The sequence below is a fragment of the Siphateles boraxobius genome, unplaced genomic scaffold, assembly GCF_051911475.1.
Source record: "Siphateles boraxobius isolate OS27281-9 unplaced genomic scaffold, OSU_SipBor_1 68, whole genome shotgun sequence".
NCBI lineage: Eukaryota > Metazoa > Chordata > Actinopteri > Cypriniformes > Leuciscidae > Siphateles > Siphateles boraxobius.
This window is the reverse complement of record NW_027509195.1, coordinates 1,023,582-1,045,621: the sequence shown is the minus strand read 5'-3', so window position 1 is coordinate 1,045,621 and position 22,040 is coordinate 1,023,582. Positions and strand designations below refer to the sequence as shown.

At 38.4% G+C, this 22,040-nt stretch overlaps 2 protein-coding genes across 3 annotated transcripts; one reads left to right on the top strand and one right to left on the bottom strand.

Annotated features, from left to right (window-relative positions):
- Nucleotides 1-464: 464 nt before the first annotated feature.
- sla2b (Src like adaptor 2b) lies at nucleotides 465-8,603 on the top strand. 2 transcript variants are annotated; one of them, XM_077214148.1, is made up of 9 exons: nucleotides 566-597; nucleotides 1,091-2,011; nucleotides 3,612-3,748; nucleotides 5,318-5,417; nucleotides 5,507-5,593; nucleotides 5,905-6,008; nucleotides 6,154-6,303; nucleotides 7,124-7,253; nucleotides 7,663-8,603. In XM_077214148.1, exons 3-9 carry the CDS (start codon nucleotides 3,658-3,660, stop codon nucleotides 7,793-7,795), a joined length of 795 nt encoding a protein of 264 aa, XP_077070263.1. In that variant the 5' UTR covers nucleotides 566-597; nucleotides 1,091-2,011; nucleotides 3,612-3,657; the 3' UTR covers nucleotides 7,796-8,603. The 2 variants fall into 2 exon arrangements, with proteins under 2 accessions (XP_077070262.1, XP_077070263.1); XM_077214147.1 differs by having other exon boundaries at nucleotides 465-2,011; nucleotides 7,121-7,253.
- Nucleotides 8,604-9,718: 1,115 nt separating this feature from the next.
- Nucleotides 9,719-21,276, bottom strand: exosc10 (exosome component 10). The gene is made up of 25 exons (XM_077214099.1): nucleotides 21,080-21,276; nucleotides 20,767-20,903; nucleotides 17,500-17,623; nucleotides 17,053-17,157; nucleotides 16,794-16,947; nucleotides 16,582-16,690; nucleotides 16,400-16,475; nucleotides 16,186-16,296; nucleotides 15,952-16,095; nucleotides 15,449-15,639; nucleotides 15,152-15,308; nucleotides 13,989-14,137; nucleotides 13,855-13,905; nucleotides 12,269-12,380; nucleotides 12,087-12,134; nucleotides 11,932-12,007; nucleotides 11,734-11,846; nucleotides 11,152-11,247; nucleotides 11,007-11,075; nucleotides 10,723-10,816; nucleotides 10,573-10,646; nucleotides 10,285-10,501; nucleotides 10,136-10,197; nucleotides 9,983-10,053; nucleotides 9,719-9,906 (listed from the first exon to the last, which is right to left on the bottom strand). Exons 1-25 carry the CDS (start codon nucleotides 21,200-21,202, stop codon nucleotides 9,876-9,878), a joined length of 2,694 nt encoding a protein of 897 aa, XP_077070214.1. The 5' UTR covers nucleotides 21,203-21,276; the 3' UTR covers nucleotides 9,719-9,875.
- Nucleotides 21,277-22,040: the final 764 nt, after the last annotated feature.

Below are 22,040 nucleotides of genomic sequence, written 5' to 3'. Positions count from 1 at the left end.
CTCCTTGCCAACTTTCAGCTTGGCACAGCAGTAAATTTCACATTCAAAATGCAGTAAAACTACCAAAATACATCATACATGTCTCAAATCAACTTGTTCTTTCAAGCACTTTAGCAAGCCTAAAAATAATACCAACAGGTAACAAAACAATTTTTTCCCCATCCTGACTAAGAAATATGACATTCATGATGAATGAAAATGACATTCATGATGGTCAGAAACAACAATTTCATGGAATATCAAATAAATGTTTTCATTGATAATATATTTCAAAATTCACAGCATTTCGGGTCAATTTGACCCCCTTTATACATTCTAGGGTTAAGTTAAACTTTTTATTTTCTTCTTCTTTTTTTTTAAACATGCAAATTTACCTTTAGGTACATAGTTTTGGCAGTATTTGTGTTTAAGTTAGAAGAGAATTCATGTATTTTGAAAGTAGTTGTCATTGAATGAATTTTTGTATAAGTGATCCACAGTTTAGGCCACATTGACTGCTGTTGTAATCGCTATGTGAAGAGTTTTGGAAAAGTGAATATATTTTCTTGTTTGTTCTTCAGGAGAAATAAAGTCATACAAGTTTGACACAACCTGAGGGTAAGTACAACAACAAAGTACAGAATTTACATTTTGGGGTACCTTTAAGGAGCTGGGAGAGTGTAGAAAATGGTCAGGGAAAACAATGTTTTAAGGCAATAAAACCTTGACTAACCTTATAATTAGACTTCAGGGGAAAACAAAGTATGATGTGATCCAAATCACTTCATGCACTGAGTAATAGCACTCAATATGCACTTCTATGCACAACCCATCTCAGTCAACTTTTTTTCTATCATCTCAGCAGAGAAAGTTTCCGATCACAAGCAAGACTGGTTTTATTGATTGCATGCGGTCAAAGATGACACATTTGGAAGCTATTTATAGAAACTGTGGCATACACACTTCAAGTACTTCAAGTAAAACTTCTGACCACAGCCGACAGGATCAGTCGAAAACAGATCTATGCTGAGTCTTTCCATCTGATATGCACGATCACTCAGCTAGAGGAGATCTTCTGCCTTAATGCTTGTCATTTTCACTTACCGTATAGATTTGCAGATTTGCTTCTCCTCCACTTTTTGTGACCAGGTAGGATGACATCCCACTACGATTTTAAATAACTCGCTCCATTTGTCATGGGGACTAGGGTTGTAACATCTTCAGCCGTGTAATTAAATACTCAACATTAAGTAAGAAGTGATGATGAATTTAACAGGTCATGAGTACAGATGATGCAATGCACATATTCAGAATTCATAGAAAGCTCAGTTTAAATGTAACTACGATATGTTAACGTGCTAAAATCCAACACTGGGCTTATGAATCCCAATGCAAATTGTGCATCCATTTATCTTTTTTTTGTTTTTCAGCCGGGGTTTAAAATGTGTAAATGAGCAGTAATTTGTAGCAAGACTGATGCTGGAGCCAATCTGATCATTTAGTTTCCATGGCAGTTATTGCTATGGCAATTGCTTTTGGTGCATTTGGGAATATTGAAATTAATATGTGCAAAAAGCAGCACCAGATAATTTCTGAACCTTTTAAAAATTCCGTAAGCCGCATCTGTATTGTTGCATCGATTAGCCCATGACATCATGACATTCAAAACCTTTCTCTCCACCAACATCTGTGTTGTGTTAGTGAAGCTTAAACATGATCAAACCACCTTCTTCTAGTCTGTTTTCTGTCAAACATCTGTGCGTCAGCAAAGGAGTGACAGTTAGACCTGTTCGTCACAGGAAACTACAAGTGTGTAGTAAATAAGTCTGCCTACCTCAAGTGCGCTTGCTAAAACACTGAGACTACCACAGCAGCGTCCCACACTTCACCTGAAACTGAGCTCAACTACTGAGACAAGACAACTAACCTCTGATCTGTGAGAAAATCTTTCCAAATAGTTGCATGGGCAGGTGAGGAGGTGTGTTTGCTCGAAAAGAAGGATTGTCAGCAAAGCTAGCTTGAAGACCATGAGGTGAGTACGAAACTTTGCACTCACATTTTAGTCTATTTAAGGTTGTTTTTGCTGACCGCTATGAACTTTTATTCATTTAGCAGGTTTATCCAGAGCGCCTTACATTAATTTAGATTCATAGTAATTAAAATAGTTTTTGGTTGGGAGAAAGTCTGGCCATTTTAACACTTTTTTTATTTTTAAAGGTAAAAATTTGAGAATAATGTGTTTTGTGATTGTCTATATTCATAATGTTCAAGAAGCTCCGACTTTTAAGTTGTAATCTTCCATCTCGAATCAAAGTGAGAATCATCTTGAAAAGTGTGCGCTTGCTCAGACGCATTGCTTCAAAGGCATTTCAAAGAAATGTGCGGGTTTGTGTGCCATTTTGAAGCTGTTTGAATACTTTCTAGTTCAGACTTGAGAACTCTTAAAGTCATATTAAATGGCTTAAATATTGTCTGTAGTGCCACAAAAGGAAGTTAGTAACCATGTTCTAATCTGTGACTAAATCTTTATCGCCATACCTATGAGATATAATGTTAAATATTATATAAAAAAATTGAATATGACACTGCCGTTTAGTTGTCAGTCGGTTGGTTGGTTTGTGTGTGATAGCTGTGTTGGTATGTAGCACATGTAATCAGTTACGCATGTGTTGTTTCGGTGCCCATGGTATGAGGTCTGTAATTTGGACCTGAAAACCCTGATGACCTAGTGAGACCCATCTGTGGTTCCAGGTGACCATCTGCTCGGTAACGTGGGACCAGTGCCACTGCATTATACAATATGATAAAGAAGAATAGCCCTCAAAGATCACTAATGCTACAGTAGCCCTCTGAGGGTGTAGAAATCATAGTGACATTGTGCAATCATTCAAATTATTAATAGCAGGAATTGAACTAGAAGGTTATTACAATGTAATAACATCTAATAAGACTATAGGATGTAGAAATACTGGAAAATGTATATGTGTTGGTGGTATTTTAGCAGAGAGAAAAAAAGTGCTTGTTTTTTATCATCAGACCATCTGATTAATTTCCTTCATAAGATATACAGTGATCTTTTTTCACACCAACCGTGTGGGGAGGCAGTGGAAAACTGTACCTCAGCACTTTACATTATATAAGAGTCATATTAAGAGAAGGAGTCACGTTATATATTATGATTTTTATCTCAGACTGTGATATTTTAACAGGTATTTGCATACTGAATCATTTTAATCTGTTGGATTCGCTGTATGTTTCACATACTGTAGATTGCATAAATAAATGTATCATGTGCCGTAGTGATGTGACTGAGCATGACCGAAAAAAGTAGAATGTTCTCAAAATTGCACCAGATCTATTTTTAGAATGGCAACCCTTCTTTTTTTTGTCCAAGTTAAAAATGTGTGTGATAGTGAAAGTGCTGATGGAAAGTTTTTATCAAAAAGTGCACAAATGGTTTGTCAACATCCTTCCTCCTTACATTCAAAGCATGACATAAGAATGTCATGGTCAAACTAAACTGATTTGTTGGTTTATTCGTTGTTTTAGTTTTTTTATGCTTTTTTTTTATGAATATCAAGAATCGATACGAATCAATCAGTGCTGAAAATATCTTGCTCTTCTGTCCTTAGATTTTGGTTCCTGTCAGCATTGTGCAGCTAAACACTCCAGAGCAGCATGGGCAGTCGGCCCAGTAAAGACCGGCGCGGATCCAGCGCACATGCTGTTCTCCTGGACACGGAGGAAAGAGCTGACCCGCTCTCCGCGGGTGAGTTCAGCACTGCAATACACACTTCATATGTGCATGAGGTCCCACTGATCTCAGAAAGGCAGCCCTACATGTAGAACAGAAGCGTAGATATACATGTGGTGTTGAGGTAAATGCTACAACTGGAGCTTTCAGTTGCACTTTACAAGCACTCATATGTAAGTTGAGGATTTTCAGTGCGTGACTTTTCACACAGCGTTATCAATGATAGACTACACAGTAAAAAGGGATCAGTTGACTTAACTTAAAAAAAGCGAGGAAACCTGTTGCCTTAAAATTAAGTAAATAAACTTTATGCGTAATTTAAAAAATTAAGTTATGTGAAATTAAGTTTACTTAACTTAATTTTTTCAATTGCATAAAGTTTATTTACTTTTAAAAAAGTGAGGTAAACTTAAAGCAAGGTTGCCTTAAAATTCAACTGATCACTTTTTTACTCTGTAATTAAAAATACATCTTTTTAATGTTATGGTAAAAAAAAACTGGGCGCAGAAGTTTCAAAAAATTCACGGTAAAAAAATACATTGACAATGTTTCAGGTATTGCAGGATAACAGTTGTATATTTCATTAACCAATTTTATTAATACATTAGTCTACCTGAACTACCAAAATATGATTTGTACATACTGATAACTGCCATAATAATACAGGGGGACAAATAAAAAGCCACAAGATGATGTTTATCATAAGTGTCCTGTCCATAAAACATGACCAATACTTGTATATAGATATTGTATATAGATAGTCATGAACACAATATCAAATGTAGCACAAAACACCCTAATCTACATAACTGATGATGAAAAAAAAACAATGCTATATAAATAAAATATAATCAAATGTGAAAAAAAACAATGCTATATAAATAAAATATAATCAAATGTGGAAAAAAACAATGCTATATAAATAAAATATAATCAAATGTGATGCACAGGTTTATTATCATTAGCTAAAACTAAAAACATTTTCTTTCATTAATTATTCATAAAATAGTAAAGGACTTATTTTATTTCAGATAGTTGCCAAAGCAACATTTCTCATTTTCATTTAAAGTTGAAGTACCCAAATAACTAAAACTAAATAACTAAAACAAAACAAAAAAACTAAAACTTAATAAAAACTATACAGACAAAAAACAAAAAAAATTGCTAAAGCTTTAAATAAATTTAAAATGAAACCCAAAATATATATTTTTAAAAAACTATTCTAATCTAACACTAGTGATGCATCACGGAGGGACTTCTGGGAAAGCCTTTAAATTATTTTAATTATTGGCTCATATTTTTACTCGCACAAAAAAATAAAACCATTTTATAATGATATGCTGATTTAAATGTAGTATTATATAGATTTAAAATAAATTGTATGCTAATTTACTTCCAAAAACCAGGAAAGATTGCATATAATACGATGTTTAACAATTTATAATTCTTCACTATAAATATTAGGGTAACTTTAACAGGTTTTTACTTTAGGTCATTTTTAATCATGTGTTTTTGGAGGTGCTCTTATAATACGAGCACAGCAACAGGCCTAAAGGTGTTGTTTTGCTGTGTGTGTGCGTGCAGACATGGGTAGATTCGTGGTGGTGTCCCTGTACGACTATCCGTCCAGAGGTCCAGGAGACTGTGCCATCAGAGTGGGAGAGAGGCTCAACATTTTGTCAGAGTAAGTGTGCTGTTGCACAACGGTGCATCATTACAGACAAGTGCCTCAATCTTCAGTACGAGTATCTGACGCTGTAATGTGTGTTACAGTGAAGGAGAGTGGTGGAAAGTTAGTTCGTCAGCCACAGGAAATGAGAGCTACATCCCCAGCAACTACACTGCCAAAGTGTACAACAGGTGAGCTGAACTCACACAAGTAAACATCTCCTTCTGTGGGTCTATGCAGTGCATACCTCATGACATCATCACAGCGATGGTCAGGTGGTCTGGGAGGAGGCGGTGGTGGTGATGATGATGATGTCAGCTGTAGTTTCTGTAGTGGAGTGTAGAGTGGGCTCATACAGTGTGATCTGATTATCGTCCTGTACCCACAATCACCCTGCTGATCGCTCGCTTACTCACATGACCCAAGATTCTACCTACTGCTTTTTCCTTCTGATCTGTTGATTTTGTCCTCACACTCATCGATCATCTGTGTGTTCGTCTAGGTGGCAGTTTTTGGGTCTCAGCAAACAGAAAGCAGAGGAACTTCTGATGCTCCCCCATAATCAGCCCGGCTCCTTCCTCATCAGAGAGAGCGAGACCTTCCCAGGTACAAACACACTATCCTACCAGTTTCACCTTCCCAACGATAAAACGAGAGATTTCTTATTATGTATTATAAAGGGTATTTTTTTCTTTAGAAAATGTCAAATCTAAGTTTGTATTAATTGACCGTGTTTGTTTGTTTTCCGCAGGTCACCACTCTCTGTCAGTGCGTAAGAGCAGCTCTCAGGAGCGCGCTTCTGTCAGACACTACCGTATCAGCTGCATCGAGAACGGCTGGGTCTACATCTCACCCAGACTCACCTTCAGGAGCCTCGCAGACCTGGTCGCACACTACTCGGGTACATTCAGACTCATAGATACATACATTAAAGCCACGTGTCCTCCAAAGTGGCTTTTCCCAAGGCTAGCGTATGTGTCCAGTTGTTTTCAATAGAGGCACTGCGTTTTTTTTACCAGTCGCCGAGAGTTGAAGACTGTTCAGCGCTCATCACTGTCACTTTTAACTCGGCTGTCCAATCACAGTGGAGGAGGGGCAGGACAAACACAACACCGACCAACCGTCACATTCTGCTTGTACAACGATAACGTACGACAACAAGCTCACCAGTTTTGACAAGTTTTCCTGCGGTATTGGGCTACTTTTACACTGTTGCCGCAGGTTGAAGCGACCTTTTTTGGGTGTGTTTTTAGCAACCCTGAAGCACATCTCTTCGTCCAATCTAGTGCCGGAGTATGTTACAGTACATTGTGTCGACATTTTTATATTCAGAAACAAACTATTTGCGAAATCAGATACTAGGAGTAGTTCTGCGAATATTTAGTATCAGCACATATAGCGCATCAAATAAAATAAAAACACTGCGCCGCTGAAGAGCTCGCAAGCTCCCACAGCTAGGCGTTTTCAGCTAGCTAAGAACGCTTTGGTGGACACGCGGCCTAACTAATTATTCTGTGGCATTGCTGGGTTTATGGTTGATACATGACTTGGTTATGCACTAATAGACATCATATAAACTCATATTGTACCTAGTTATTACCCAGTTATACTATAATAAGTCTTATGTACATGGGGAACAGGCCTGTAAATGAATGTGCTACCCACTTTTTGCTCACCCAAGTGTTGTGGCCAGAGATTAATTGTGAACTGTCCCTCAGAAGTATCGGACGGGTTATGCTGTACTCTCGGGGAGCCGTGCTTTATCCTTGGATCTAACAATGTTCCCGTTGTAACCGGCCCACCTCCGATTGCCATGAAGAGGCCCACTATAAACTGGAAAGATGTGGACAGGTGAGTCAAACACATAATAATCAGTCCTTCAATGACACACTAGGAATATCATCTTAAAGGAACAGTTCACTTCAAAATGATAATGTCTTCATTTCAAACCTGTATGAGTTTCTTTCTCCTGCTGAACACAAAGGAAGATATTTTGAAGAATGTTGGTAACCAGACAGTTGATGTAACCCATTGACCTCCATAATAGGAGAAAAATACTATGGAAAAGTCAATGGGGTCCAACAACTGTTTTTGATTTTGACATTGTTCAAAATATCTTTTGTGTTCAGAAGAAGAAAGAAACTCGTACAGGTTTGAATGATGACCAAATTTTCATTTTGAAGTGAACTTTCCCTTTAATGGCTTCACAATGACCCATGAAAACCTAGTGGAGTAGTTTGTAATCGAGCTCTCTTCACAGCTCCATGATCTTCGGGCAGAGTAAAGAGGGTGCGGAGGAGTCTCTGGTGAGCGAAGGACTGAAGGAGGCCATCAACTCGTACCTCTACATGACGGAGGAATGCGAGGACTGCTGTCAGCTCTGGGAAACATGAGAGGAAGATCGCAGTGAGACTTGGAGGAAGAGTGTTTGAATGACTTTGGATTCTTGATGCTGGAATCTGGGATGACACACTTTCATACATAAAGAAACTGACCCGGAAACGAAAAATAACCCAAAAACTGCATTTAAGCGTCTGTTTTCATTCGTGTATTTCTTTGAAGAGATGCGTAAAAATTGTTTAAGAGCGAAAGCGGCGTCGGATGAAGCTCCCGGCCGATGAAGCGCACTGACTCATTGCTGTTCTTCCAGAGTGGGTGATGCTGGAGACAAAGCTGTCACAGTTTCCTGTGTGCACTCGTTCCTGGCGGACATGAAAGAGAGCATGACTGAAGGAAAGAACGACAGAGGAGTGTATGAGTGGGAGGGGGAACACAGCTGGGTGGCGTATGCATCCATTTCCACGCCTCTCACACTTTCTGGAACTTTATCGTCCACTTGTAGTTGTTACAAATATCATCGCAATCATAGAATGGCGAGATGCATAACAAGAACTCCAGAGAAGCTTTATCCGTGATATCAAAGATATTGCGATATCGCTTTTTGTTGAAAATCTAAAACAAAATACTTATTTATGGCATAAATGTTGTGAATCTTTGTAAATATATACAGTTCCTTAAAGGGATAGTTCACCCCCAAAATGCCAATTCTGTCATTTATCCTCATGTCTTTCTTCTGAAAAAAATATTTTAAAGAATCTGTTTTGGTTCCCATTGACTTTCTTGATATTTTTGACCATACAATGGAACCAAAACATTGTCACCAACATTCTTGAAAAAAAAAACTACTACAAAAAAAAGAAAGTCATTCAGCTTTTGAACGAGGGTGAGTAAATGACCATTTTAATTCCTTGCTGAACTATCCCTTTAACGGACTTAACATCAGGTATGCTCTTTTAAATAAACTCAAAAGAAAAAATCTGTTTTATCTAATCTTTGTATTTGTAGAAGCTGACAAAAGCATCTTGAATGAGGCGTTTCCTGTCAATGTTTACACCTATTGTTCAATAGAAAACCGCAGTCTTGAGCAGCAGGAAGTTACGGTTTGTGCATGAGGTCTGCTCTCAGACTGCAGGGGAATATTTATACCAGATATGTTCTTTAAAAATGTTACAGAATACTTCTGAAAACAATCTTTAGAAATCAACTTTTTATCTGTTACGTCAAACTAGTTTCTCCTTCACATCACTGATGACAGAAGCATTTACACGTTCACCAAAAGATTTCCATTTTATATAACAACCTTGGCTGCGATTCCCAAAAGCATCGTAGGCCTGAGTAGATTGAGACCATTGGTGGCAATAGTTCTACTATAATAAACTTAAGCTTTCAAAGCTTTTGGGAAACACGGCGCTTGACGGGCTGTATGTTCCTCTACATGTGATCGTGAATGTTTGGCATGGTGACATGCATGATGACACGGTAAAGCTCAATTACATTGCAGTGCCACCTAGAGGAGGTAGTACAAGTACAGTGGCCACAAGAGTTGTGAATATTTTTGTTTTAGTTTATTATAAAGAAAGTGTTACACATTAAAGATGTCCTTGTTGCAGCGCAATTACACATACGTTGTAATATTAACTACATGCACTTACTATAGGGTTAGTTGTGTGTAAAGTTATTACTATAGTAATTACATGCAACAAGGGCAAATTGATCCATAAAGAAAAAAAACGAGCACACACTCAAAAAAGGCTTTCTGTTATAAAAGTAGTAACACTGTGGCTGTCATATCATTGGATCATAAGTGATGTGATGAACTACATTTACAGCTACTCTTAACATACTTGCATACTAAACCACAATCCTTTTATATGATCTATAATTAAAGAACTTTTGGCAGTCCTAATTCATGTACTAAAATAAAAAACTATTCCAAAGACTCCAGAAGAAACATGAAGCATCTAAGACCTTCCTCATTATGTTTTAAAATCTCATTTTAATGAAGGAGAAAGGATCAAATTACACAATAAGTATACAAGCACTGTCAGGACAAATTCAGTCAGCAGAACATGTAGGACGCTTTTAAAAAGGAAAACAAAAAAAGGGGGGGAATGGTACTTCAGTTGAAGACTCCTATCTCTTGGGCCAGTTGTGGCGAAACCCTCTGCAAACAGAAATAAACAGACCATATAAATGCCTTTTTAACCCAGCAATAACTGTTACAGTGAGCGTTACCGTACCTCTCAGATTTGGCGGGTAAGTAAGACATGCTCTTTCCTCCCCCAGTGTTTTTCTTCTGTCCTTTTTTTTTCTGTGAATCAAAATTGGTTAAAGATTAGATCAGAGATCAAGCAAAGCTGGGAGATTTGTGGAAACGCTTGTAGACTCCGCACCTTCTGCTTGGGTCCTCGTGCTTGTCCGTTCGGATCAAACTGTGAACTCTCTTTCAATTTACCTGCGTGTTTAAAATACAAACAAATGAAGACAATACACTGAATGCCAACAGGAAAAATGAATGACAGAAACAAGGCAGATCTCTTACCATCGAACATTTTGAAATTGGACTGGCTGTAGTCATAAGGTTCAAAGTCTTGAGGAACCTCAGGCTCTTGAACGATTTTCTGTTTGGTTTTTTTCTGCGCAGGTTTTGTGGACTGATCAGCCACTGATGTCTCACTTTCAGTCTTTGAGTCTTTAAGACTATCCTCAGCAACATCACTGGCACCTCTCTCTCTTTTCTGTCCAGCCTGCTTTGCTTCCTAAAAACACAATGTTAGTGTAAAATGAACAAGAAACCGCTTGTAAATTTTGCGAGCCGAAGCTTCCTCACCATGACTTGCTGCCTGATAGTGTGAACCTTTTTCAGGGAATCCTGGTAGCTCAGTTTGACTCTCTTTCGTTCCTCTGAAAGACAAATACAAGCAATTATGCACATATATAATGGCTCTAGACTACACAGGGTTTCTTGTGTTGTTTGTACCTTGAGCTTTCTTGGCCTGTTCTCTAGCTTGCTGCTTGGCCTGAGCCTCCTTCTGCTGCTGCTCAACACTCAGTAATTTCCACCGGTTATGAATCTGTTTTAAACGGAACAATGAAAATAGTCAATATAAGCCAGTAGTCAATACAACCTGAGCTCCTTCACTGCATCTAGATTCATTTTGGAATATCTGTGACTCCCTGAATCCAAACACACACACACGTATACATACATACATACATATATATTTAAAAAATACACTATTGGGGGGAGGGAGGGGACTATACCTCATAAATCTTTGAAGATGGGTCATATTTGGCATTTGTTGATATGTGAATGTCCTTTGATGGTAAATACTGAAAACAAGCATTGAAAGATCAGTGCAAGTACATACTTTACTTCAGTCTAGCTGAGGGATTTTGTCTATTGTACCATTCGGAAGGGGTTGTCAAACGAGTCCATGATGCTGTGTGCTTTCTGCTGTGCCACTGTCAGATGAGCAGGAGCTGCTGCCTCCTCGTCCTCATCCTCAAAAACACATGACAAATAACATTAACTCTCACATACACTCCCAAATCAATACTGAGACCATTACAACTACAACATGTTTTAACATCATCTTCCAACTTCTGCTTGACACTATAACTGATTAAGACACATCCCGTTAAGGCCCCGATATATTCACAGCAAAGTTATTTTTCTATCTTCATTTAGAAGTAAAGAAGTTTGAAATACCTTTGCAGCGATATACTGTTAGAAAACATCCCAACGCTGATGAATATGTATGAATATTATCTTTTTTTTAGAAAGTTTGTTTTGGCAAGCGGTTTCGAACTCCTGAAATGAACAGCAAACGAACCTCATTTTCACCTTAATATGTTTGAAATGACGTCACAACGGCTCATTCTTTAATTTCACATGAAATATACAGGGGCCTTTAACCACACTGCCTCTTTGTCGTCAGCACACCCAAACATGCACAACGAAGGACCCTTTTCGTTTCAAACGTCCTACCGCAAACAGTCGGATTTTTGCAGAAGCCATCAGGCCATGCAAGGACTTTCCCTCTCGGTCCACGCTTTCATCCTCCTCTTCTGAAAACAACACTCCTGGTTTGGTTGGAGTTTCTAAAGACACACGGAGAAAACAATTTAGTGATTTTCATGTCTAAATAGAAAGGCAAATTAAAGTATCGAAAATATCTAGACCTACCAAAGGAAGAGAGGTTCAGGAAATCACTTTCAGATGAGCGGGAGGTGTCATGGGGTCCGAATAAAGTACACTGTGGCTAGAAGACAACAGCAAGAGATACTCAATAATACAGCTTCTTATGGCAGTTAGATTCACAGGGACAGTGTCACACACACCTTTCTTTTAGGGGTCATTGATTTCTTCTTTTTAGAAGGTACCTCTGCCTGAAGAGAGACAACATTATCAGTAGTAGTCATGGTCTGCAATTTCATATTAATATTGCAAATTATAAGACTAAGACATTTCTATAACATTACTGGGAGTCAATGAGTCAAGCGGTGTTTGTATGAGCGCACACCTTGAGTAAAGGAATCTCTCGAGCTTCTTTGACCAGCTGATGAAGCTCATTGATCTGCTGGCGCACTAGTGGTGGAGTGGGATTACAGCAAGCGATGATGCCCTGAGGCTCCCTGTAGGAAAAACACATCCGTTCATACGGTTTCCTCGGAGTGAGAGAGTGCAGCTGTCTTTCAGTACAGCTTTATTTATTTAAAGGATATGTCATGTAAAAAAAAAGGGCTTCAAATACACTAGTCCACTCCATTTACTGAAACTAAACAGCTTGTTCAGAAATCACCATGGTTGTGACGTCACTCAACACCCATGTCTACATTACATCTTTTCAATAATTTGGCCCATTTGAAAAACGATCATTAGCAAATGCCTGCAAACTATGACACTGCGGGAGGTTAGCCAATCATAACAGAGGACACTTACATACACTACTGTTCGGTTAAAATAACTTTTCTATGTGAATACATTTTAAAATGTAATTTATTCCTGTGATCAGAGAATTTTCAGCATCATTACTCCCGTCTTCAGTGTCACATGATCCTTCAGAAATCATTCTGATATGATGAATTGCTGCAAGAATCATTATTATCAATGTTGAAAACAGTTTTTTTCAGGATGATCTGTCTTTACGGTCACTAGTGAATGGTAATGTATGCCGATACAGAGCAAAAACAGCCCATTTGATTCTAAGGGTCAGTAAGATGATTGACAATGCTCATTAAAGGCCAGTTCACACAAAGAATGATAACTATAACGATTATTATATTAGGGCCCTATAAATCAGTTTTATTTTTTCCCAAATTTCATTTGAATTTTTCTTGATTCTGTCAAAGTGCTGCACAACAGATCTTTACTGTTAAAATTAAAACATGTGTGAAACATTATAACAAAAATGTGATTATTCCTTAAAAAGATAAAGTTAAGAATAATTTATTATTGGTGTTAGTATTATTATTATTACATTGAGATGTAGCTAAATTCTACAGTGCAACTAATATTTGTCAAGTTAAACTGAACTTTTATTTTGACGGGTTGCTGTGAAGACATCAGTTTATGATATGACGATAGATTTTCTCAACTGCAACTAAAATGCTAATGAAGTGACTAAGAGCGGCTCTGGAGATGAAGATCATGCATTCATGTCTTCATATAGTGAGACGGCAGAGGCTGAAAACACTGCGAACGTCACACTTGCTTCAGTGTTTGTGTGGGAAAAACAGCATTCGTCACACAGTGACATGCAGAACATCCATGATTCATAATGAAATCGTCTTTATGCATAATATTCACAGACTAGCCTATTTCATGACTTAATTTAGGTGTACTGACCTACTTTATATTTCTTAATCTTCAAATTTCGCATTACACAGTAAATTATCGCTATATTTAAAGTTGTTGTGGGAATTCAACTATTCTTTTATATTCTTATATACATTTACAATCATTTTTAGAACTATATCTTAAATGTTTTAGTCCTTGGTGTGAACAGGCCTTAAATTATGACTTTTTGGAGCAAGAAGCCTTGAAGGACAGTGCACCTTATGGAGAGAAAATGAAAACAAATGAAGTTCAGAGCCCTTTAAAGCTTACTTTGGAAGCTCCTCTGCAATCTTCATCATCATGTGGTTTGGTAAGATATACCTGTGGAGAAACAGCATGTTCATGATCACAATAACTAGTAATGGGTCAATAGACACATGCGTGGAGACGGTTGGGGGCGTCACCCAGTGCTCTCGTCTTCCTGTCGTGCCAGTTTATCTCTCCAGGCGTACAGCAGTCTGAACGCTGCCAGCTGCTGCGTGTTGAAGCTCTTCTTCTGCTTACGGTACAGCTCCATGTACGAGTCCTCCGTGAAAATAGGCTTCACGTATTTCTAAAGAGAAAGACGGGATGTTGTAAAAATAATCGTATCACCATTTTGAACTGGTTCTTTTAATTGAAGTGATACACACAAAGAGATAAAATGCACAGAAAATATGAAAGGATGTGTTTGCAGGGTTCGTGCACCTTTTCCAAGGTCAAACTCGAGCACTTTCAAGGTCCATTTTAAAGCCTTTTCCAGCACCTTACACCACCGTAAATTACATACCAATACATAGCAAAATGATTTCGTTTTTTTATCACATTAAAAGAGATAATGCTATAAACAGCCGAAATTGTGTTTTGTAATAGCAGAAGGACCAGATATTTAAGCAAATTACAAGTTTTCATTTTCAAAATGCATCACTGTCTAAGTAGATAATGTGATTTTGAGGCTGTAAAACTGAAGATATTTCAAGGCCTGAAAATATGAAGACAGGATTTGAACAGAAATATTTTACAGGCCTTGGTTTGAGACAGTGCAACAACAACTGTAATTCAATTTTAACCCAGAAGACTCTGACAGTGCACAGGCTCCTGCCTGATAAATAGTCTATATTAATTTAAAAAAAAAAAATGCATTTCATTGCCAAGACATATACATTTATCTACTGGATTAGAGCAGTGTAAATATTGCATAAGGCCTTCCTCAACCTTACGGTCGGCTACTTGTACGACACTTTCTGATTTCTGTCCAGCAATCAACGATTGTTATGCACTGGCTAACGTTTGCAGGTTTTAATTTGCGGGTAGTTAACGTTACAGTTACTGTGCTGTAACTTTGGCTATGTTCACTGCATATTCCACAAATGAACGTGCCATAACGGACATCCAATACTAACATTACATTTTCACACCAAGTACTTTCAGTCACTAATGGCCCTTTCACAGGACGTGGAATGCGCTGAGCTATGGGACCCATTTATTTCAATGGCTTGCGCCGCACGAGGACATTTTGTTGTCGAGTCGACCAAAAGATTGTTTGGGGATTTTTTTTTGTGCTTGGTATGAAGATATCTGCCCGTACCTTGAGCGAGAGGTCTCTGCTTTTAGCCCAGACCTGCTGAATGAGGGCAGGTTGCCCGTTGCCCATATCATACAGGTCAGCTCGGACTCGATCATACACGTACAGCAGGTAGTGTGTGTCAGCCTGAGCGTACTTCAACATCTCGTCTGGCAACGGTCTACAGACACAACACACACCATATGAATTACCACAGCGTCTACTACAGCAGAAACACTTAATGCTGCCCTACATAATGAGTTTAGCTCAATAATAAAGGAGAGTTGTATTGTGCTGATGAAAATAAGCAGAATGTATTACCGTATCCTCCAGTCTGCCAGCTGGTAGCGTTTATCAGAATTCAAATTGCAGTAGACTTTCAGGAGATGGTCAAGGGAGTTTCGGCCGAGGTTTAGGCAACGTGCAGCGTGATGGGTGTCGAACATGTTGACCACATAGAGACTGAAGTCCTTCTGTAGCCACTCAATGTCAGAGTCAGCACCATGAAACACCTGCGTCACATCACGAGCAACAAACAACATGAAGACATCATCACGTGGCACTGAACACGCAAATTAGACGTTTTATGAATGAAACTGCTTATGAAACCAGATGCTAAATGTTCATTTTCATGCAGATGCACGTCACAATAGGGGAGAAAAGATTATCGAAGCTACGCTTCATGCCGAATTTAAGATACGCATACGCAAACTTCATGACAATTAACTGCCAAAATTACTTTCATAGTTACAGAACTACAGTATTAATTTACACCTTGCAGAAACACAAAATCTAAGTAGGTCACTTTATTAGAAAAGCATCACCTTCACAATGGTTGGGTCGGTGAAAGTCTCGTTTAAGATGTACATTTCACTGCGCAGTTCCAGCGTGTCTATGATGAAGTCCTCCTCCCGCGTCGATATCTGCATCAAACACGTGATTCCCAAAAAGCTTCTGTAGGAATGATGCTGTAGATGGAGAACTGGTGTGAATTCAAAACTTCCAAGAGATACCCATGATTAGCAAGCATCATAAAAACTGCACACACACACACACACCTCCAGGTCCACAGCGAACTCCGTCATCTTGGCCAACTTCTCATTCATAGCAACAAGATCATCTAAAGTATTGATGAACTGACACGCGGACTCAGCAATAGGTGTATACATCTAAACACACACACACACACAAAAACACAATAATAGATGTTAAATCCAAAAGAAAATAGTCACAGTTCCTGACAAGAAAACAGATGATGAATAAGACATTGACCTGGGCGTCAGGTTTACACTTCAGACTCTCCGGCATGACCAGACGGTCCAATTCATACTGATAGGGGTGAGAAAACCTGGAAAACCGCATTTACAGCAAGACTAGCATTAACACTGATGGAAAATGACTAACATAAACGCACTAGATGGCTTTACACCGGATAAATCACAGAAGTCACTTACATGTCGTCCACGTGCTCTTTAGTTCTCTGCTGATGGATAAAATCCGCCAGTGCAGCAGGAACATCTAAATCCTCCGGTCTCTCCTTACGAATGTGTTTGTCGGCAAAATCTAAATTTGGTTACACATTTGGTTACATTGCTGGCTGCAAAGGCAGAGAAATATACATAAATAAATAAAAAATCATTGTTAAGGCTTTTTTTAACACACTCACATGATGGCAGAGGTTTCTCTGCATTGGGTTTGATGAAGATTTTAGAGACAAAAGGAGTGTTGCTGTTATCCACTTTGTCCTTGAACTTGAGTTGTGGCCGCTGGATGTTTTTAGCATGTAAAAGGCGAAAGGTCTCGGTGTTGCGTTCTCCTCCCTGGAAAGAGAAGAAAAGCTGCCATCATGCCTGAACCTGCTCCTGCTCCTCTACACGTTCTCAAACAATGACACCTGATCAAAAATGATGCGCTGAGAAAGCAACCTTGCGATTCCAGCTGGACACGACGATCTTGGGCGCCTGATATCCAGTGGGCATCACCGGCTGCTGGGAGCGACTCACACCGGACGCCTCGTCCAGGAGAATACCCTGAACACAGGTCACAAATCAAACAGTCATCCTACAGATATAACAGGACACAACACAGATTTGCAGTACTAGACTAAAAGTATGGGAAGCATAATAGGATGGATTCTGATTGGTTGTCAATTTTCTATTGTTTGCCAACTGAAAACATAAAAAAGAAACAACGTTCTGAAAGTGATTTCTCTTTGTGGTTATTAGCATTATGTCATGCATGTCATGATTGTCAAAGGATTATAATGGTTATTGTTCTTGGTGTGAACGGGTTGGGGTTATAGACCTATATGGACGGACACAATGAGACGTGAAGATTGAATCTTAAAGTTGTTGTTAGAGTAACACTCGTACCACTTTCTCAAGGATGGCATCATTTGAGTCCACCACCAGGTCAAACCTGTCCTCCTGTCCAGTCAGTTTGTTCCTGTCTCTCATGTGAGATCTACAGCCATGATGCTGCATGATCTTGCTCATACTGTCAGAGAAACACAGATATTAGGACAATATGACGTCTCCGGTTAGAACAAGGAAGTTCACGAACCCTCAAGTTCTGTTGAGGTCCAACAGATGCTAATGCTGTATGTAGTAACTAGAGCTGCACGATTAATCGTTAAAAGATCCTGATCTCGATTCGAACACCCAAAAGATCTTATTCCTAAATGATAGAGAATCATCTTCTAAACCTTTGACAAGCACAATCACAGTGAGTCAGATATGCGTTTTACGCTGATGAAAGCAGTTATGATGAAACAGCTTCACAAACAGTTTTTTTTTTAAAACACAGTTTCATTATTTCTGTGTTAAAGTAACTCTGATGATCATAGAAGTACTTTGACAAAAGTTTATAGTTCAAATATAAATCACTGATGTCTGCGGTATAGACATGTGCCGGTATTCGGTAATGCGATAAATCGCGGTAATGAATATGCACGATATTGTTATCGCGGGGACTTCGAAATACCGTGAAAAATAATATATCCGAATTTAGATTTTTAGAACGCGCATCAGCTTATTTTCCATCAACCGCTTAAAAAAACAATGCGTATATGCTGCGCAAAACACGTGCGCACTTTGATGTAAACAATCCCCACATCACATGTATAAGCACTGTGTGCATGCAGTGTGCACTCTAGTCTAATGTAAACAATCCCCACATGGAAAAGAAGCACGGCGGAAGGAGGAACGCTGCCGACTATTTATCCCCCGCATGGCTGCCAACTCTCACGCATTCAGCAGCTTGAGACTCACGCAATTGACACTTTCACACGGTCTCGCGCCACACATCCATTTTCTCACGCAGAGAAAAATCGCGGAGCAAAGAGGACACTGACACCGACAGACTAGACAGAGCAGGTTACTTTTGATATGAAAAAAATATCAGCTCTCAGGTTTTATAATGAAATTCAGACAATTTTGTTTTGGTGCTTGTAAATGACGTGACAGATCGCGCGCCTCAGTTCAAGTAAACAGATCATCTGTTACTTTTTATTAAAGATACAGTACAACCCACCGAAAGGTATACGTACTTTCGATCAATCAGTGTTTTTCAACCACGGAAATAGGTCAATAACACTGCAGGAGAACAATTATGTCACAGAACGTTACATTTACCTCAGGAAAGCCATTTAATGTTAGTTGACTATAAGAAAATAGCTATAGAGAGGAGTATTTTGCTAAATATGTGCACTATATTACATATTTTAATATATGTTTACTTGTCATTATATAATTGTTATTATAATGAAAATTACGGCATATTACATTTTTATATTTATATTATTATTATATTTATATGGTATGCATTATATTTAATTTCTCTCTGTATGTTTACAGCATTATGTGAGATATATTTTTTCATGAAAAAAAATTAAATGCAGGCTATCTACTGTAGCCTACCTAATATTTATCCAAATGAGTCAATATTGAATCAAGATTGAAATTAAATCCAAGAATTTAATTGAAATCATGAAAATTGTGTTAAGCAATAATACAAACAGTAGCCTCAGTAACTGTACCATGTAAACATTATAACATGTTGTCACTAAAAAATAAAATTAATGTTTTGACAATCACAATTACACATTGTGATGCAAGTTTTTTTTAGATACCCCCAATCCGTCTGTTTCTCTTGTGCAATTAAAATATCGTGATAATACCGCATACCGTGATAAAAGCTCAATCAATTAATCGCAGCATGAAAATTTGATACCGGCACATGCCTACTGCGGTAGCAATCAAAATAGTGTGAATCACCTTTTCAAAGTAACTCGCTTCAAAGAAAGACAGTATCCATTACATTGTTACACCAGTAGGTGGCGACAAGCTACGGTTAAAAAAAAATTTATTTGCATTGAATCAGTCATTCAAAAACACTGATTCATCCGGTGAAGAAACAAGTGAAGAATGTATGTGCGAGTCATTGCATCATTAATTAAAAATATAAATGAATCCAAATTAATTTTAAATGAAAAAAAAAAATCATGATTCTTAATTTATCCATAATAATGCAGCTCTAGTAATAACAATAAAAAAAAAAAAAAATGTTTATAAATAATTTCTGAGAGCCCAAACAGAAGAAATGTTTTTCTCGAAAAACTTGACACTTTAGGTTTAACTTTATTTATATATAGCCGAGTAAAGTAAAAAAGAAAAGGCAAAAAAGGTAGAATTTTCAGTTTATCCAGTAGGATATATAAGAAATTTTAATTTGTTACTGTACAATTAAAGGGTTAGTTCATCCGTCCATCTATCATAAAAGTAATACATACAACTCCAGGGGGTTAATAAAGGCCTTCTGAAGTGAAGCGTTTGTGTGAGAAAAATATCCATATTTATAACTTAATAAACTAGAATCACTGGTTTCCGCACACGAGTCTAGATCCGGTGGAAGGGTGACCTCTGACCCGACCAATGATGCATGGCGACCGCCGAAGCGCAGAGAACAGAGCAAAACAAAACAAAACAGTCATGAGTTAGTGTAAACTGTAAAGCGAGAATTTTAAAAGTGAAAAGTGGGAGGAGCTTTGTTTCCCAGCCCTGTTTGAACCACGAGAGGCGTCGACTCTCACCTAAGCTTACGCTACATGTGTCGGGTCAGAGGTCACTCTTCCGCCACTTTATTAACCCCCTGGAGCCGTATGGATTACTTTTATGATGGATGGATGAGCTTTTTTGGGCTTCAAAATCAGTTGCTATTATTTTAGAGCCAGGATATTTTTTATATATATATAAATCTGATTGTGTTTAGCTGAAAGAAGAAAGTCAGATACACTTAGGATGGCTTGAGGGTGAGTAAATGTATTTATTTATTGGGTGAACTATACCTTTAATATAGGAGTCTTGAGACATTCTGATGGCCAAGATGAGCATTTTTCTGAATTGGATCTAGGAACCCATGAAAAATCTATTTGATCTATTGTGTGATTTATATTACGTCAGCTCACCAAAAAATTATACTCTGGTATTTCTCTTTTATGACATCCCTCATGGCATTCTTCTAAGTAACCTGGAGTACCTTGACCTATTAAAACCCCCATGGTACATGAGCCCTGAGTGTACACTGGCCCGGTGCTGGAGCAGGGTGTTTTACCAGTGCTGGAGTAAGTTAGTGTGTTTTACCAGAGTAAGAGTCGGTCCCCCTGTGAGGCGCAGAAGTGCTGGAAGGCGGGGAAGCTTCGGTACAGGTCAAACTCATCTCCGGCTGCGGGAAGAGCTGCGGACGCTTTCGTGGAAGACACCACCGCTCCCAGCCCATGCTGTGGAAACAAACACCACTCCAATACATTCACTCACTGCAACTTCACATTACGAAAATATAAATCCCAAACGTTACTGCGTATGCACGCATGGCCACTCTTTCCACGTTGCGCTTGTGTTTACAGTTAGTTAGAGCTCTGACAGCGGGATTTACGCACTGAAACGACCAACCGACCTTGACAAATGCATCGACATCCTTGAATCCGGGACAAAACTCTGTTTCTGCTTCTGTTTCTTCGGCTAATGTGGAATGATCACTCTGACTAACAGTGGCAGCACTGCTCGAGGAGGCAGCCATATTGAAACATTAAATCGCGAGAAAACCTCTTCTTCTATGCCAACCGTTCGTGTGTGTCGACTTCAGCCAACATCGCCACCTGACGGACAGTTACTAGCAGCTCTTACATTCTAAAGCCTTGGAAAAAGTCAAACTGACGGTCAAGAGAGCTAATAAAAAACTATTCAGTTGTCTGCATCTGCATCTGACTGAAGACATGGGGGCAAATGTTGACATGAAGAAGCTGAGCATAATGAATCGGTGGATAATCAAATAAAGCCTACGTGATATTTTTGCATAGGCCGATCTGTCAGATAGATCTATATCTCCATCTATCTATCTATCTATCTATCTATCTATCTATCTATCTATCTATCTATCTATCTATCTATCCATCCATCCATCCATCCATCCATCCATCCATCTATCGTATATCTCTCCATCCATCCATCCATCCATCCATCCATCCATCTATCGTATATCTCTCCATCCATCCATCCATCCATCCATCCATCCATCCATCTATAGTATCCCCATCATCCATCTACTGTATCTCCATCCATCCATCCATCCATCCATCCATCTATCTATCTATCTATCTATCTATCTATCTATCTATCTATCTATCTATCTATCTATCTATCTATCTATCTATCTATCTATCTATCTATAAAATAAAGTTATCTATCTATCTATCTATCTATCTATCTATCTATCTATCTATCTATCTATCTATCTATCTATCTATAGTATCTCTCTCCATCCATCCATCTATCTATCTATTGTATCTCCATCATCCATCTACTGTATCTCCATCCATCCATCCATCTATCTATTCATCTACTGTATCTCCATCTCT

Bases quoted from the DNA above. Each gene is read 5' to 3' on its own strand.
- sla2b (XM_077214147.1), top strand. From the start codon at position 3,658: ATGGGCAGTCGGCCCAGTAAAGACCGGCGCGGATCCAGCGCACATGCT. The intron at 6,009-6,153 runs GTACAAACACAC...TGTTTTCCGCAG, and splicing joins AGAGAGCGAGACCTTCCCAG to GTCACCACTCTCTGTCAGTG. The intron at 6,304-7,120 runs GTACATTCAGAC...ACTGTCCCTCAG, and splicing joins CCTGGTCGCACACTACTCGG to AAGTATCGGACGGGTTATGC.
- exosc10 (XM_077214099.1), bottom strand. From the start codon at position 21,202: ATGGCTGCCTCCTCGAGCAGTGCTGCCACTGTTAGTCAGAGTGATCAT. The intron at 20,904-21,079 runs GTCGGTTGGTCG...TTGTTTCCACAG, and splicing joins ATGTCGATGCATTTGTCAAG to CATGGGCTGGGAGCGGTGGT. The intron at 11,847-11,931 runs GTAGGTCTAGAT...GTGTGTCTTTAG, and splicing joins CCTGAACCTCTCTTCCTTTG to AAACTCCAACCAAACCAGGA.